General features: G+C 40.0%; 1 protein-coding gene across 7 annotated transcripts in view; it reads right to left on the reverse strand.

The window, feature by feature from the left end:
• LOC106875845 (BICD family-like cargo adapter 1) overlaps positions 1-18,968 on the reverse strand; it is a 94,721-nt gene that overhangs the window by 53,473 nt on the left and 22,280 nt on the right. For 3 of the 7 annotated variants that reach the window (XR_008266877.2, XR_008266878.2, XM_052977091.2), the window contains exons 1-3: positions 6,254-7,142; positions 4,282-4,497; positions 3,817-3,930 (exon numbers count right to left, since the gene is read on the reverse strand). Coding sequence is in view for 4 of the 7 variants with exons in the window: in XM_052977091.2 (XP_052833051.1) it covers positions 3,817-3,930; positions 4,282-4,497; positions 6,254-6,976 (1,053 nt within the window). In the remaining 3 variants the exon portion in view is untranslated. Of the gene's footprint in view, positions 1-3,816; positions 3,931-4,281; positions 4,498-6,253; positions 7,215-18,968 lie in introns of those variants that run through there. The other 4 variants (XR_016238525.1, XM_089342658.1, XM_052977092.2 and 1 more) reach the window with 2 other exon arrangements.

The following is an 18,968-nucleotide window of genomic DNA, read 5'->3' on the forward strand; positions in this document are numbered from 1 at the left end:
GTGTTATCTCTAAAATGTGTCTTAAAAACCTATGCCTTGTATCTTTCAACCTTGGGAAAACTGACAGCTTCTTATCTGGGTCTGATATGCTCCTGATCAAAATTTGATGGGGAAGTCTTTAAAATGTTGCACTATTCTCCTTTAATAAACACCTTTCTGCTCCCTACGCTATTTTTCTCCTTTCATCCCACCACCACCAACAACAACAACAGTTACATATTTATCAGTTAATCCCTTTAAAGGGGGGGGGGGCAATTTTATCTCAAACATCTGCAGCCCCAGCCAGATAATTAGAAATATATTTTGATGAGACATGAGGTTAATTTAATGTAAGGGAAGCATTTAGGTCGAGTTAACCCAAACCCTTCTATATCATCTTCCATGGAGGCAGGGGGAGGGGATATCAATCCTTGTATTTTATCATCATGTCGACCCCCAAGGAGAGATGAAAATAATCAAGTCAACATCAAAGGGATTTGAACTTAGAACATAGAGAAGCACAAATAAATATTGGTTTCAAATTTTGGCACAAGGTCAGCAACTTCGTGGGAGGGGGTAAGTTGACTACTCAACCCCCAGTATGTACTGTTACTTATTGTACTGACCCCAAAAGGATCAAAAGCAAAGTTGACCTCGGCAGTATCTCAACTCACAACAACAACAACAACAACAATAATAATAATAACAATCCTTTCTACTATAGGCACAAAGCCTGAAATTTGGGGGGAGGGGGCTGGTCGATTACATCGACCCCCAATGTCTCACTGGTACTTAATTTATCGACCCCGAAAGGATGAAAGGCAAAGTAATAATAATAATAATAATAATAATAATAATAATAATAATAATCCTTTCTACTAAAGGCACAACGCCTGAAGTTTTGGGGGGAGGGGACTAGTCGAGTACATCGACTCCCAATGTCTCACTGGTACTTAATTTATCGACCCCGAAGGATGAAAGGCAAAGTCAACCTCTGAGGGATTTGACAGACAAAATACCACTAAGCATGTTGCCCGTCGCACTAACGATTCCGCCAGCTCGCCCCCTTGCTAACGATTCTGCTAGTTTGCTGCTGCTGTTGCTGCTGATGATGATGTACAATAAAATAGTTATGATATATATATACATATAGAAAGAAAGAGAGAAAGATATACAGACACACAGACAGATCTACATAAAGGGAGAGGAAAAAAAGAGGGGTGAGGATATGGTCAGAAGAGAAAGAGAATGTTAAAGTTTTATCTGTAACCCACTCATCTTTCATCTCCAGAAAACAATTGAATTAAAAAAGCTGACCCCCAATGAAAAAAGTCATTATCTGTAAACAAAAGAGGAGGCATGTGATAAGAACAGGGATTGGGGATAATCCGAACTAACTAGTCTTTTGTGCCACAGCATCCAATAAAAAAAAAACAAATTTTTAACTCCAAACATTTAAACGTTTTTTTTTCACTGGGTCCCATTCGTAACTACAAACAATAATTGTGAAGACATTAAAGATGCTAACGAAGTCCCCTTTTAATAATGTAACTCTTGGCTGCTTTTATTGTTTAACCAATGTCATGGACGAGACATGTGAATAAAATATTTTCTATTTTCATTGTAATAGACACAGATGTCGGCATAAACAAATTAAACAATATATAAGGTTGTTCCGAAAATAATGGCCGCTCTAAGTGTTGCGTTTTGAAACGCAATTTTATCACAGTATTTTAATTATATTTTAGGTGAATTTCGACATACTTAATAATTGATGTATGCTCTTTAATAATTTTTTTTACTTATTTCAGACAGAAAACATTCTTGAAGCATAGGCGCCCTTAATTATGAACATGACAAAAAAAGGACCTTTGCTTACTTTTCTTGCATGAGTTCAAGCTTGGACACAATGCCTCCCAAACTACTGCCAATATCAACAGAGCACGGGGAGAGGGGTCTACAAGTGATCTCACAGTACGAAGGTGGTTTCAGAAATTCCGTAATGGTGATGAGAGCCTTGAAGATAGAAAATGGTAGAGGACGGTCATGCAGTCTTGACAATGAACAATTGAAAGCAATTGTTGAACAAGTCAAGCCAATCGTAGTTGTGGCTGAAATTGCAGTTGGGGTCGGTGCCGATGACACGTAAAAGGAACCCACTACACTCTTGGAGTGGTTGGTGTTAGGGAGGGTATCCAGCCATAGAAACCATGCCAAATCAAACTAGAACCTGAGGCAGCTCTCAGGTTTACCAGTTCCAGTCAAACAGTCTAACCCATGCCAGCATGGAAAGCGGACACTAAATGATGATAATGGCGATGATAGCCAGCAAAAGAGACATAAAAAAATTCGGTGTGGCTCTAACAAAATACCTCCTTCCGAGTATAAAAGATATACTGCACATCTTCCTTCCTCCTCATCTATCTACGATGATCAGATTTACCACGTGAATGTTCCAGGACAATGCTAGCATACACCATAACCATTATAAACTTTCCTCAATCGATCCTTTATCCAACCTCTTGTAATCTATAGTCCTGTAACAATCCTACCTCTATGTTTAAATAAATAACCTAAATTTGACCTGATACCAATCGTCTGCCTGTTTGCACTTCTTTAGTCACATACCTCTTTCTACAGCTGTGTAACAGAACGAGATTAGATTGTGTTTTTAATGATATAGTTTTTTAATTCCTGTTTTAGCTATTCCACTTAAAACACTCCTTGTGCACCTGTATGTGTATACGTGAGTTCTCTCTCTTTTTCTTCGAGTCTTTGGTTGAAAAGTTTAACACCTCCCACTTGTAACATCTGCTTAGATTATGACACAAAACGAAGCCCAAAACCCAATCTGCAAGCAACATAACAAAGCTCTACTATTCTGCTAAATCCCCTCTTTTTTTTTATTACAGGGAAATAAAAAGACCGTCAACTTTATAACAATACAACTGAACATTTTTGTCTCACTTCCACCCATAAATCTTTACATTTAGCCCGCACAATGGCTCATTAAAATGACAATAGAACGAATTGTACGTACACCTCAAGTGAATAAGTATGAAATGAGTTGTCGAACAACGAAATCAACAATACTGTTTCCTGTATAAAAAATAGCATGTGAAAATAAAGATTGCTACTTCGAAAAGATAACATCTAGGAATAAATACATCAAGCCCCTTTCCTCACAACATACAAAAGAAATTCCATAGTTATTCACAAACATCGTTACACCCTCCACCTCTCTCTCTCTCTCTCTCTTTATCACACACAAACCCTATGCACTCCTTCTCTCTCTTTATCACACAGAAACACACCTATCTTTCTTTCACTATCAAAGCAGAACCATGTCAAACACAAACAAGTTACAGGCCACAAGGAAGTTGCAAAACTTTTCACATGAACGAAACATTGCTTTTATTAAAAAACAAAAAAAAGGCTTTATTAATGACGTATTGTTAATTAACAATACGTCATTAATAAAGCCTTTTTTTTTTGTTTGGCCATTTTCCATCCAATTTGTCGATAATATTCTTGTTGAAGTAGTTTTATGCTGTCAACTTAATGTGAGTGACAGTCCCACGAAGGGAATAATACTACTGTTGTTTAGACCTAGGAAGCTGCACCGCTTCCTGTTGGCCTTAACACATTTCCTGTGTCCTTATGTTTACAAGGGGGAGACAAGCACCTCCATTACAAAATTATGTAACAGCACGCCGTATTACGTAATGCATCTAGTGCAAATAAATTAACATGCTACTGAAACATTTGTCGCATAAATTGAACTACTGACTATCTATTCATTTTCATTAATTATATAAAACCGCCAGAGCTACTTACCTTAGCATGAAGTGCATCCAACTGATCGAGTTGGTCAGGCATTGACATCCGTAAGGAGACTTGAGATCGTAATCCTTCTATTTCTGAAACAAGTTGTCCTTCCGTTTCAGCAGCCTGCGAATACAAACCAAAGCAACAAAATACAATTAAAGAAATTAAAATTTAAAAACAAACAAACTAATAAAATTTGTTTAGTGCCATGTTATAGAAAAATATTTGAAGAAACGGTGGTGGTGGTGGTGGTGAGGATGGTGGCGGGTGTAAAGGTGAATGGATTCATCCAGTCATCCATGGATCGTACCAGTAACATATTGGTTTGTCTGTGAGAAGTTGTTAACCTCTTTTCTGATTCTTAACAATTTCTGGGAAAAGAGGTGCTGTGAGTGACCATTGATTGAACACAAAAACAACAACACTGCTGTCCAAAAGTGAGAATAATTGAGACCATTGAGTGGAGCTACTTACATGTTGCACTTGGTCGCTCAGCCGTTCATTCTGATGCGTCAGCTCCCGTATGATATTCACCTTGTCTTTATCACCTGCCGTCAGCTGTTGCTGCTGCCCTTGTAAGTCCTGTCGCAGCTGGTTGACATCATCCTGAAGTTCCTTCACAGTGTTTTCATACTCAGCCTCTAATGATTCCAGCCTCAAACGCAATGCATGGCGTTCCTGCTCCAACTCCTGAAGAAAACAAGGAATATCATTTATAGTGTTTAATAAAACTATATACAGTACGTATATACTCTTTACTCTTTTACTTGTTTCAGTCATTTGACTGTGGCCATGCTGGAGCACCACCTTTAATCGAACAAATCGACCCCAGGACTTATTCTTTAGTAAGCCTGGTACTTATTCTATCGGTCTCTTCTGTCGAACCGCCAAGTTACGGGGACGTAAACACACTAGCATCGGTTGTCAAGCGATGTTGGGGGGGACAAACACAGAAACGCAAACATATACACGCACATACATATATATACATATATACGACGGGCTTCTTTCAGTTTCCGAAATGTGTATATTAAGATACAAATAAGATGACTATTTATTTTCAAGCACAGAGACGCTGTTAGAACAGCAGAAACATTGGGTAAATTGCCCTTACAAAGCAGAAACATTTGTCAACAAACAGCTATGGGACTTAAGCCCATATCCCTTGAAGACTCCATGAACATGAATTGCTTTCAAATCCTACTTGGTGTTTGCCGATTCAGTTCTTGTCCCGTATTTGTCAAGGTTTGTCATTTGATACAATATTTGTTGCATGGCTGTTAGGTAATACAATGGATATTATATAAGGAACATAATGCTTATAGAGTCTAGTTTCTGACGTGAGCTATTATCTGTAATAACTGCTTCGCTCTTTGTCATGCTCTGATTCATATATCGGTGAAAGAATTCAGATTACAGATGAGTATTGAGTTGAGACCGAAATGTTTGCGCTTTTTTACTTTTGTACAAGCATACACATTAGATACCTGTCACACTAATGAGTGTGTGTGTGTGTGTGTGTGTGTGTGTGTGTGTGTGTGTGTGTGTGTACATTCTTTTACTTGTTTCAGTCATTTGACTGTGGCCATGCTGGAGCACCACCTTTAGTCGAACAAATTGACCCTTGAATTTATTTTTTGTAAGCCTAGTTCTTATTCTATTGGTCTCTTCTGCTGAACCACTAAGTTATGGGTACGTAAACACACCAGCATCAGTTGTCAAGTGATGTTGGGGAAACAAACACAGACACACAAATACATACATACATATATATAAAGAGAGAGAGAGAGAGAGAGAGAGAAAGAGAGATACGCAACGGGTTTCTTTCAGTTTCCGTCTACCAAATCCACTCACAAGGCTTCGGTCAGCCCGAAGCTATACTAGAAGACACTTGCCCAAGGTGCCACTCAGTAGGACTGAACCCGAAACCATGTGGTTGGGAAGCAAAATATTTTTCAAAAAATGAAAAAGTAAAATCAAATTTTAAAACGATGGGAATATATAAACTAGTGCAAGTGTTGGCAATCTTTCGGTATTAGTAGACATCATTCCTCCACACGACCTTCCCTTATGACAGATAACGAGGTCAGGCTGAAAAAGTGGGTGAATGACGTCGTCTCCTAATACCGACAGTCTCTAGACTAATACCGAAGGAATGCCCAAGTATTGAGGAGGGGGGGGGCAAATGATAGATGGATTATACGATGACGATGATGTTGAAAGGGTGAAGAGAATGTAAAAGGGAAGTGATGCTAAATAATATAGTAAAGATATAGAATTGACCAGGAGTCACATCTTGATAGCAACTAGAATAATATACTTCCAAAATATTAACGAAAATGACAAAGAATTCCGAGGCATCCTCTTTGAAACAATATACAAGGTTTATGGTGCAGAACATTCTCTCTCTCTCTCTCTCTCTCTCTCTCTCTCTCTCTCTGTTTACCTTAATCCGTATTTGCAATTGTTTCACCTCCACCGAACTCTGCTGTTGGTTGTTCAATGTGATCCGCCGTTTTTTCATGCGACTGTTCCTACTCAAATTGGAGAAAGAATTGGTAAAAGTGTCCCGAATTTGGTTGACTTGTTTCTCCAGTAATTCTGCCTTTTGTAGATTTCGCTGGCATTGTGCGCACATGTAGGAACTTCCCACATCACAAAGCTTCAAGTCTTCAGCTGCTCCGATAAACGAAGATATTCTTTCGGGAAGCGTGGTGCTTCCCCTTTTCTGTCCCTTAAAAATATTGGTATACGAAGAACCACAGATTTTCAGATTGTTTTCGCAGATCAAACAAAAAATCTCCTCGCACTTGGACACCACATGAACGGGTTTATCGTATTTTTTGGGCATCTCTGGAGAACCAGTTTGGCTGGTTTCCGAGGAGTTCGAAAATAAACTTGATCCGGAAGATCTCTGCTGCCGGGACCCTTCTGAGGGACTCACGGACTCTGTTAATTCCCAGCTATCTGTAAACTCGGAATTTTCTGATGAATTGTTGGCTTCAAATTCTTCTTGGTCGTTTTTGAATTTTAATTCGTTGGTCTTCACCTTTCCTTTCGATGTTGAACTTTCGAGTTCGACTGTTTGCTTGGAGACTGCAGGAACTAGGTCAGCTTTTTCAAGATGTTCGGGGACTTCGTACAGAACAGAAAGCGGGCTGGTTTCCATTGTTCAAAGCTACAAATTCTGACTAAAGAATATGTGTTGAGGGCAAGGGCAATCCAAACAGAAAGCCGTTATATCCGTTCTTTTCAGATCAACATCAGAACCGAAATAAACTGTATACATGGCTACCCAGTCGCAACAACTCAGCAACGACAAACTTATTATTATTATTATATTTCTGTTTTAATCCAATTGTAACGTAGATTATTTGTATTTCTCTGTCTCTTTAACTGCTTGTATTGCTCTCCCTCTCTTTCACTTTCACAATCTTTTTTTTTTTAAATATATTTAAGAGTAAATAATTATTGAATTATTATTATTTCCCAGTTGTTTCATCCTTTCACCTTGAAGTCAGCTTTACGAGGGGGAAAAATCTATGCCGCGTGTGTTGCTGTTCGTTTGATGTTAAACGGAGCGAATACTGAAAGAGATAAACCATCAATACGTCCCACATCGATATATCCAAAATCCAAACACCAACCTTAGTTCTTTGCAAGAAATAAAACACCGATAAGAGAGAGAGAGAGAAACTATGAGAGAAAGAGAGGGAAAACTATGAGAGAGAGAGAGAAACTATGAGAGAAAGAGAGGGAAAACTATGAGAGAGAGAAACTATGAGAGAAAGAGTGGGAAAACTATGAGAGAGAAAGAAACTATGAGAGAGAGAAAGGGCATACATACGTATGTATGTATGTATGTAAGTATGTATGTATATTCTATTATATTATAAAGACAGAAAAACTATGGAAAAAGAAAGAGAGAAACTATAAGAGAGAGAAGAAAAGAATGATCAACGGTAGTAATTAGCTGATTCTTAAAGGGGATTAACATTTACAGATTAAAGACGACACAAACCACTGAAGGATTAACCTTGCACGTACAACGTATCTGATATTTTCTCGTTGAGGTGTAAAAGGCTAAGTTGCTGGGTTTTTTTGTTTTTTATCCAATCCACTCGTTCGAGTTGCCAAGAGAAAACAAGATTTGCAAACTGTTTGGTTGGTGTTTTATTAAGACCTCGTTGTTTAAAGTGCTGCAAAGACTTAAGCTCTGACGGTGTTGAGTAAACAGGGAAAAACCAAACACATCGACATGATAACGCTTCTCTCCACTAGCGTAGCTGGGGGTGGGGGGAGAGGTCCGTTACGGACGGTACTTTTAGAGGGGTACCAACCACTTTTGGGTCTGTTGTAGGCAATATGTGTTTTTTGTAGGGTCCGGAGGGCGACAGACGGAAGGTCCACCCCGGTCAGCACAGACTCTAGCTACGCTAGTGCTTCTGTCTTGTATTCAGTCATTAGACTGCGGCAATGTTGGAGCACCGCCTTGAATGAATCGACCCGCAGTACTTATTAATCTTTTTTAAAGATTGGTACTTGTTGTGTTGGTCTCTTTTGTCGGACAGCTAAGTTACAGGGACATAAACACACCAGCACTGGTTGTCAAGCAGTGGCAGAGAGCAAACACAGACCCCAATAGAATTTCAACTCAGAACGTAAAGACGGACGAAATGCAACTAAGCATTTTGTCCGACGTGCTAACGATTCTGCCAACTCGCCGCCTTAATAATAATAATAACAATAATGGTTTCAAATTTTGCCACAAAGGCAGCAATTTGGGGGGAGGGGATGTGTCGATTACATCGACTCCAGCGTTCAACTGGTACTTAATTTATTGACCCTGAAGGGATGAAAGGCAAAGTCGAATTCGGCGGAATTTGAACTCAGAACATGGTGGCGGACGAAATACCGCTAAGCATTTCGCCCAGCGTTCTGATGATCCTGCCAGCTTACCACCTGAATAATAATAATAATAATAATAACAAAGGTAAGGATCAGATTAAGTTCAAATATCAGTATGATGGTGAAACTAGCAGCTCAGAGTCCATTTTGAAGTCTTCTGGTTGGTTACTTACTTCTTAACCCTAAAACATTCTACTTATGTAAATCCATCACCAGAAAATGATGATGATGATGATGATGATAAAGGTCAGGATCAGATTAAGTCCCTCTTCAGCCATTTGTGGCCAGCTGAGCTCTAATAATCCCCTCCTAACTGATTATCGGTTTAATATCGATTATTTATGGTGTGGTGGTTTGTAGTGATGACGGTGGGGGGGGGGGTGATAATGGTCAGAGAGAGAGAGAGAGAGGTGTTATTAAGTAAGAAAGGTTTGTTTGCACCACGCCTACATATGTACCTGTATATGTGTTTGTGTGTGTGTGTAAGTATATATGTGTACGTACGTGTTTGTGTATGCACATCTATTTATGTGTGTGTGTGTGTGGGGGGCATCCGATTAAGCCATAAGAAGCCGGAGTTGCACTGGAAATGACCTCAAAACTAATTCATTTGGGTTCACAGCAAGAAACGTTTATTTTTAGCCCAAGTAGTTTTCCACATTCATATCCTTAAAGCTAGGAATCTTTCAGCCACCCCCGCGCGCGCGCATACATACACACACACACACACACACAGAGAAAACGTTGTTTGTGACTTGGAACATTGCCTTCCGGAACTTCGAAGTCCCTATCAACCGTTTCCTCGTAAAAACTATCTTCTCTAGTAAAAGGTGCTGTGTAGTCTTACAATTTGTCTTTATATATAATTTCACAAACTCACACACAGAAATTCAAATATATGATTTTACTCGTCAATTTACATATCTCTTGCCGATGTAACGTGGGTGTCAGTCGTAGCCAATTGTGTTTCTTTCGGCCGTTAAAAGAACGTTTCAATATAGAAGTCTCCCACGCATTACACATTTTGACTTGCAGTAACAGAATTTTAAAACAATGGAAGACAAGGGAAACAACTAGCAATACATTAAAAAAAGTGTCTATTTAGAGTTTTCTCCCTTAGATGTTTTAATACCAAAATGTCAACAGAATTATTGAGTGGTGTCTGCCAATAACCCCATTTCGTAAAAGATTTACGAAAACAACAATTACTGGATTATATTTATTAAATAAAAGGTTTTTTGAAAACAACTATAAAAAATTGCAGCGGAATTCAAAGAAAAATAATCAGTGTGTCTCAGTTCAGATAAAACTAAGAGGGTCAAATTTATGGCTTCCAGTGGGATCGATAAAATAAATTGCAAGCAACACAAATGCTGGACTATTTCCTGTATTTTGTGAACGGAGAGTGTAGTTGATTACATGAATTCCTAAGTATTTCATTAGTACTTTATTTGTTTATCGATCCCATCTTGATAAATTCGAGTACCGTTGTATTGAAATTGAAAATGAAAAGAGAGCTAATTTAATAAAACAAAAGGTTTTGTTCGCTTCGTCCCTGTCTAAGGATCCACTTCTTTTTTTTTTTTTTTTTCTTTTCTAGAAGGAGTGACCCTGTCTGGATAAAATACAAAGCTGACCTCATGGATTAGAAAAATGGAACCCAGAACGAAAATTTCCATTCAAATGGCAATTACCGGACTAGTTTCTGTTCGATTCTGACTGTTTCAAGTCGTAGTGGAAACGCGACCGATGTCGCGAAGAGGCAGACGAATATTGTATAAATTTTATAATTGAAAAATTGACTATATTTTGTATATGCGAGTATATCGGCCTGCGGGCATAATAAAATGGGCTCACGGGTGGGGGTTTCCCCACCCTTGTTCTACACAATCACATCATCTAGTGATATAACACAACGTGCCACGACATATGCTTTATACCAGTGCCTCGCAACCTTTTTTCACTTGCGCTTCCCTTATATTTTCAAAATTCGGCGGCACACCTGAACTAAAAGTATAGGGGGAAAAAAATTATATTCAAGCCACACTGCGGCACACATAGCATCGTCTCGTGGAACACCAGTGTGCCGCGGCATACCGGTTGCGGAGCGCTGCTCTATACAACGACCATCCAATACCATAATATTCTGTCAGCAAACAGACACAAAGCACTAAAGTAGCGCACACGCACGCACGCGCAAAAGAGACCCCAATAACAAAAATAGATAGAGCACACAAACACAATCTTACACGACTAAAAGATAACGTTACACACGCGCGCATGCGCGGCTCATAAGCAGAGAGGTGCACCTGGTGGTGTCGAAGAAATTCACACAAAACTGGGGGCGATAACAATAAATAGTTTCAAAATTTTGACACAAGGCCAGCAATTTTGGAGGAGGGGATAAGTCAACCCCAGTGTTCAATTAGTACTTGTTTTATCGACCCCGGAAAGGATGAAAGGCAAAGTCGACCTCGGCGGAATTTGAACTCAGAACGTAGCGGCAGACGAAATACCGCAAAGCATTTCGCTCGGCGCGCTAACGATTCTGCCAGCTCGCCGCCTTAATAATAATAATAAATTTCTTCTCTAAGTACAAAAGACGTACAACGTAGAAGCAGAAATATATTGAACTAAATATGTAGGAGCGAGTAGGGACAGAGACGTATACTGACCAATACCCCAAGTAAGCAGTAAGGGAGCCAGAAAAACGCAATCTATTGCAAGTACAGAACTATATTTAATTTTTAATGCGAGGTGTGGAATGCGTGATGTATAAGAAATGTGTGTATATAAAGCTGTAACAGAGGAATATTTAGAGCAGAAAACTAAGGCAAATGTAACAGGGGGGGGGGGGAAGAAAGCCTTGAATGGGTGACTAAATATAATAGAATGTATAATAATGAAAGAGACCAGATGTCTGCTGTAATCTTTAGTGTCTTATATAATACATAGGCGCAGGTAAAGAATACGCACACCACCCGTTTTCGGCGTAACAAAAACCCTGACCCTAACCCTGACCCTAACCCTAAACATCCGGTGTTCGTATTCTTTATCTTCGTCAATACAAAAATAACAAAATATAGAATACATACATACATAAATACGTATACCTTTTTTTATTTTATTTGTTACGGTCATTGAACTGGGGTCATGCTGGGACACTGCATTGAACAAATCGACTAAACTTATTCTATTGGTCGCTCTTTTGCCGAAGCGTTAAGTTACGGGGGATGTAAGCAAACCAACACAAGGTGTGATGCGACAAATAACCTTGAGGAGGAGGAGAGCAGGTGTTTAGTGGTCGTGAGATAAAATGTTAGATAAGAGAGATTTAATGTTTACAATAGGACCAAACAACAGATGGAGAGGTAGATACAAGAGATAAAAAAAAGAGATAATGGATCAGCCTGCTGGAAATAGCAGCCAAGTCTTTCGCTTTCTGTTTTTCTTCTTGAAATCACAAAGGGAAATGGAAGAACGTAACATAAACTGCCTCGAAGGGCGGGAATGGTCACGGCTAGAATGCGTTTGACTATAAGGCTGTTGGACCACGATTTATTTCACCACCACTACCATCACAACAACCATCTCCACCACCACCACCACAACAACAACCGTCTCCACCACCACCACCACCACCACCACTACCATCTCCACCACTACCATCACTATTATCACCGCACCCCCACCATCCCCGGCCACCTAATGTCATAAATCTGGAAATTATATAATTCATAATTAGCTCTACTTAGAAACTGCTATCAGCTCTCTTGAAAGCTTTTGTGTTGTTTGGTTTTACACTTGTTGCAGATTAGTTAAACGGAAAAAGAAAGAAAGAAAGAAAGAAAGAAGTGTGTGTGTGTGTGTGTGTGTGTGTGTGTGTGTGTGTGTGAAGACGGTAGGGATAAACATTTTGATATTTTATCATTAAACAAACAGTTGACTGAGGAGAAACGTTGAAGGCACAAAAACATGGACGACGAGGAAGAAGAAAGAGACGGGCAGAAATGAAACTGATTTATGTGATAAGATATCGTTTGTCTTCTACAAGCTTTCAGTCTTTGGAAGGCGACCATGCTGGAGCACTGGCTTCAAGGGTTTAGTCTAGACATGGTCAAGCATTTTTCGAGTAGTGAGTGGGTCGCCAATCAGGCGAAAAGAAATTCAAGGTCATTTGTCGTTAGGCGTGCCATTCAGAAAGGACCGCAAATGTGTGTGTGTAATAGGCGCAGAGGAGGGGGGGTTTGTCCCATTGCGTGGCACCTTGGGCAAGTGTCTTCTACTATAGCCTCAGGCTGACCAAACACTTGTGAGTGGATTTAGAAGACGGAAACTGAACGGATTCCGTCGTGTGTGTGTATATATAAACAACTGCAGCGTGGAAGGTGTTTATAAGCCATGGATATAAGGCATATAAACACAGCCTTTCCTTTCCGGTTAAAGGAAGGCGGCGGGGCGATCTTCACGATGGATTCAATTGACAGCCAGATCCGTCCCACACGCGACAACAGGTGTTCGACACAAACCCACAGGTCAGCAATGCTCGGGCTCTGGACGAGTGCATGCAGGACCGTCTCGTCGTCCTGCACGCATCTCGGACATGCTCGGCTGACAGCAGTTCCGTGCTACTGGTTCGGCAAAAGACACCGACAGAATAAACACCAGACTTTTAAAAAAATGAAATAATTACTGGAGTCAATTCTTTCGACTAAAAATTCTTCAAAGGCGATGATCCAGCATGGCCGCAGCCTAATGACTAAAACAAGTAAAATATAATGTGTGTGTGTGTGTGTGTGTGTGTGTGTGTGTGTGTGTGTGTGTGTGTGTGTGTGTGTGTGTGTGCGCGCGCACATAATTCTAATGAGAATTGCCACTGCAAACAGAACAAAAACCCGTCTTCGTTAATTAAAAATCAACAGAAACTTCATATTAATAATTGACAAATGATTTACTCTCACGTGAGATCGTTGTTTAACACCAGGCTGGCCCTGACCAAGCAGCTTCTATGATCAGGCAGCTTCCAGCCATGGCAGCTCCATCATTTATTCAGGCTGAGTGCATCTAGGATTACGTTATCCAATCTGACCGCATTCTTTCTTTTAGTAGTTTTCTTTCCGTTTTGTTTTTGAAGACGGATAAAGTGTGTACCCTAACCCTAACCCTAACCCTAACCCTTCACATAGTTCTCGGGGAGATTCATCGTGACACAGAGTGTGACAAGGGTGGCCCTTTTCAATTACACGTACAACTCATTTTTGCCAGCTGAGTGGACTGGAGCAACGTGAAATAAAGTGCCTTGCTCAAGGACACAACGCGTCGCCGGGAATTGAACTCACGACCTTACGATCTTGAACAAAATGCCCTAACCACTAAACCACACACACACACACACACACACACACACACACATATATATTCGCGTACGTATGTATGCATATATATCTATATATACACTCAAATACGCATATAGATACACACATACATATACAATGTACACACACTAACGTATACATACTTATATAATGTACACACATACGTGTTGATATATATACACACACATATATATAATATACAGACACACTATACATGTATGTGTGTACATGTGTGTGTGTGTGTGTGTGTGTGTGTGTGACCTGTATTTAGATTAGTTTGTTAAAAGTAATGTCGTTAGTTAAGTCGCAGAACCAGAAAGAAAAAAGGACAGACTTTCAAGAAGCAAAGATCAACATTTAAACATTATAAAACGTATTTACACTCTGGGCGTAATGACAATACTACTACTAATGTAAACAGTAACTGGACGAAAGGCTAAATTGACCCCCGACGGAACGCGAACTCGGAATGCCGAAGTGTGAGATTATATGCCGTAGGACTCACTTCTAATCCGGAGCTCTACAAGTTCTGCTAGAATTATATGGCGGAGGGACAGGAAGCAGAAATCTACTTGGAAACAATAAGTGAAGTGATGAAGTGAACAGATGATATAAAAATATGGTTAAGACGAAGTTATGATGTATCTTAGCGTAAGGGTCTTAACCTCTCGATGTCCTGTTTATTACATGTGATACACAGGAGATATTTCGCTGGTGTCCATGCATCATATATGAGACACATTCTAAATTTTTTTCCAAGATTCAGACTCACTTGGCGCTTATATTACTCAAAACGAACGAAATAAGGGATGATTAAAATTTTGAAAACAAGCATGGACGTTTACGACACACTTATGAAAATGCTTTGAACAGATAAAAGGTTGTATATTAACTTTTTGCCTGTCTTGTGTGTAACGTGACACACAGGACTCACCATCCTTCCAAGCACTGCTGTAAACAACGGAAGCGAGCTAGAACGTTAAAACTTAGTGCGCATGCACAACAGAGTTCCAGGTCAATTTGTGCCAAGCAGCTTCACTCTGCGTATTTTAGCTTCGTTACTATGGCAACACTCTGTGTCACGCTGAATCTCCCTGAGAGAACTACGTTAAGGGTACACATGTCTGGAATGCTCAGCCACTTGCACGTTAATTTCACGAGCAGGCTGTTGCTGTACACAGACAGCTATCTTGAACCACATTCAGAAATAGGCCACTCGACTGATTGGTACGTGGTCTGATCAATAAGTATCCGGATTGTTGCCAAGACGGGTTCCCATAGTTTCTGTTCGTCCTAGAGGTTTCACTCACAAGAGTCGTACGTAGCTGAAAACAATAGTAAAAGACATATAGCCCTACGAGGCCACGCAATGGGATCGGGTCTTGATATTTCATGACTGCACCCAACCACGCTTAACCCACGACCCCTCCCCCTGCACACACACACACTGCAGGTGCTTTTTGCTATTTAAAATGTTACATCATTGCACCTTTCCTCCTTCAAAACTCTAGGATATGCTCAGTGCAAACCTGCACACACACACACGCATACATACAGACATACACATACACACACACACACACATATATACATGCACACACATACACACGCACGCACACACACAAACACATATATACACGCTACACGCACACACACACATACATATATATACACACGCACACATTTATATACACATATACACACGCACACATATATATACACACATATGCATGTATGCCTGCACACACACACACACACACACACACACACACACACACACTATCTCTACCTCATTGTCTGTGTGTTTATATTATGTCAATGTACCTCCGAAGAAATCTCCTTCAAACTGTCTGATTTGCTTTATTTGTCCACTCCTACCTCACCTCTCGCCTATTGTTACATCTTCTCTTCCACCCATCGTCGATGGTTCTTATGATGTCATTGAGTAAACTATGACCGTACGCTGGTTTGAAGCTCGACAGATTAGCCTTGTCTTATGCACTCGAAACATGTCTCGTACAGAGTAATGCTGACGATGACAAATAACAATAATAATAATAATAATAATTTCTTTATTAACTACAGGGGTTTACATTAAGAAAAACATTATGGACAGCACAGGACAAAACAAAGGTAATAAGATTGGCAGTGTTATCATGAACATGTTTTATTTTGGTATAAAAGATGGATTACAGCAAATATTCTGCTTAATACCACAGATTTGCTTGTCAGTTGTTTGGCCTTAATCAGTGGAGCATGTCCCTTAGTGGCTGACGATATGAGCATCTCTGACCATGAGCAGAAGTAGTGGGGGAGCATCATAGCCATGTGTTGGGAGGAATTCTTTGGGGTTTGGAGAATTCACCTCTGGAAACACGGGTGTTTCGTTTAACATCCTTAAACAACCCTTTTTCAGGGACCTTTTGAGCGAGATGGACCACTCGACATGAAGAAAATTCTAATTGGGCTCCCACCTGCGAGGTCATGCGCTGTTTACCTTGATATGAGATCACCATGTCGTGCACATGTGGTTGTGATGCATGTGCCTGGTGTACCCTTATCAGACGGGTAGTCATGATGGGTATACTCGGCTTCGTATATTTGTATTCCAGTGTTACTTCGATGGCATGCCCTATAGGGTTGGCCAAAAGTCACTCGACAGTAAATCAAATTTCTCTACATACGATCTATAATTCTGTATTGACTTGAATGGGAAATGGTGTCGCTCCAGAAGGACTTCAGTTTGAACAATTTCCATCGTGTGTCACATTCAGATGCTTTTATCAACTTCATTCAGTTGTTAAAACATAAATAAATCATGGAATTAAATGGTTTTGATTTACTGTCAGGTGACTTTTGGCCAACTCTGTATAACTTCCTTGAAATGTGTCACAGCGGTGACACCCACGAATCGACTCACCCAAACAAGTGATATTCCAGCGGAACAGAATAGAAAAAGGAGTGTTAGGCAACATACACACACAGCAACACACACACACACACACATCCATACATAGTAATACATACATATATATATATATATATATATATATATACACACGCAATAAATAGTTTTTAACAAACATTTGTAAAGGTATGACTAACAGCAACCTCAGTCAAACGTCACACACAGACACAGACACACACAGACACACACAGACACAGACACGTATGATGCAGTTCCTCTGTGTGTGTGCGTGCGTGCGTGCGTGCGTGCGCGCGCGCATCCACGTAATATCCTTTCTAGTGTTTCTGATTGTCACATCACTGTTCCTTAAATAAATAAACTACTTGTAGTAGTAGTAGTAGTAGTAGTAGTAGTAGTGTTCTGATCGGGAAGAAAAATACCAAGCAGGCGAGGGTTATCGGGTATAAAACCAGTGATTAACAAAAAGCAAACAGCAGCAGCAGCAGCAGCGATAACAGCAAAAAACACAACAACAACAACAACAATTAGTCTCTGCACACAGTCCCACGATATATTAATGCTGCAAGTTTCTCCGTTCAGGTGGTTACTCGCCGTTGTTCTGAACCGTCGACAGGGCCTCTAAGTGGTCGTACGACCTGCTAAAAACAGCAGCTAAATCTTAACCAAACCGCAAGGCTCTTGTACGAAGCTATAGTAGAAAACACTTGCCCAAGGTTCTATGCATTGGGATTGAACCCGGAACTATGTGGTCGAGAAGCAAGCTTCCTACCATACAACTATACCTGCGCCTATGTATAAGTTTTTAATTTTTTGTTTTTCCAAACACCAGAATTTTCTCGAATTTTCAGCACCAAATCAATTTTGTATGCTGATGACAAAAATCACATTTTCCTCCCAAAATTTTAAAAGATCCGCTATGATAGGCGCTTGTACGGCTTGCTTCCCAGCTACATGGTTCCGGGTTCAGTCCCACTGCGTGGAACCTTGGGTTGATCAAAGCCTTCTGAGTGGATGTGGTAAATGGAAACTCTGTGTGTGTGTGTGTGTGTGTGTGTGTGTGTGTGTGTGTGTGTGTGTGTGTGTGTGTGTGTGTGTGTGTGTATAAGAGTTCTCTAGGAGATGGAAATCCCAACGCAGGACTGGAAGTAGCTCCGACAATCCCCTTCTTGCTGTCTATGAAGATACTGCGCGTACAGACAAGATGCTGACATCTGCACGTTGTTTGGATAACAATATTTGTGCGTACAGTGTTGGCTAAAATCTGTAGATATATATATTCTGTAGTGCGATCTAGAGAATACATCAAACCAATGTTAACGCACCAATAATTTCGAATATATATCAAGGCCATACACCGATAGACTTTAATTCCTTACGTCCACGCATGACTTCACAAGTCGCTTTCTATTCAAAGTTGTAACCGTTTGTCTCTGGTTCTTCTGGACAGCCATGATGGCCACAATGTCACCACCTTCAGAAACTGTGTAGAATAAAAGAACTATTCTAATCGCCTAGCAAGTCATTCGACGGACACAAAAGTATTATAAGAACGTTTTTATCTCGAACTGTTTTGCTCTACTAAGTCTACAACAAAACAATGTTTAATAGTCACGTTTTTACCCATAAGCTTTCCACATTTCGTGTAGTTCTATTAATAGAACAGTACTCACCCTCCGCCCCTCTCTCTCTTCGTGGGAAACATTGTGAAACATAGTTGTGACTAAACACGTTCGATTTAAACAAATCAAAAATTATTTGAAACTTTCTTCACGATGTTTCTCCTTTTCGCCAAAGTATAAACAAGTGGAAGTTGTAAATCAAATTTATGACAGGCTACAAAACTGAAACAACGAAGATTATTTACTTTGCTTTGTTTTTGTAATGGTAGATCTCGAAGCAGATAAAGCTATAAAAAGCGTGTAAATGTTGGTTTGGAAAAACTTGTGGAT

The sequence above is a fragment of the Octopus bimaculoides genome, chromosome 26, assembly GCF_046866305.1.
Source record: "Octopus bimaculoides isolate indiv1 chromosome 26, ASM4686630v1, whole genome shotgun sequence".
In the NCBI taxonomy this organism is placed as follows: Eukaryota; Metazoa; Mollusca; class Cephalopoda; order Octopoda; family Octopodidae; genus Octopus; species Octopus bimaculoides.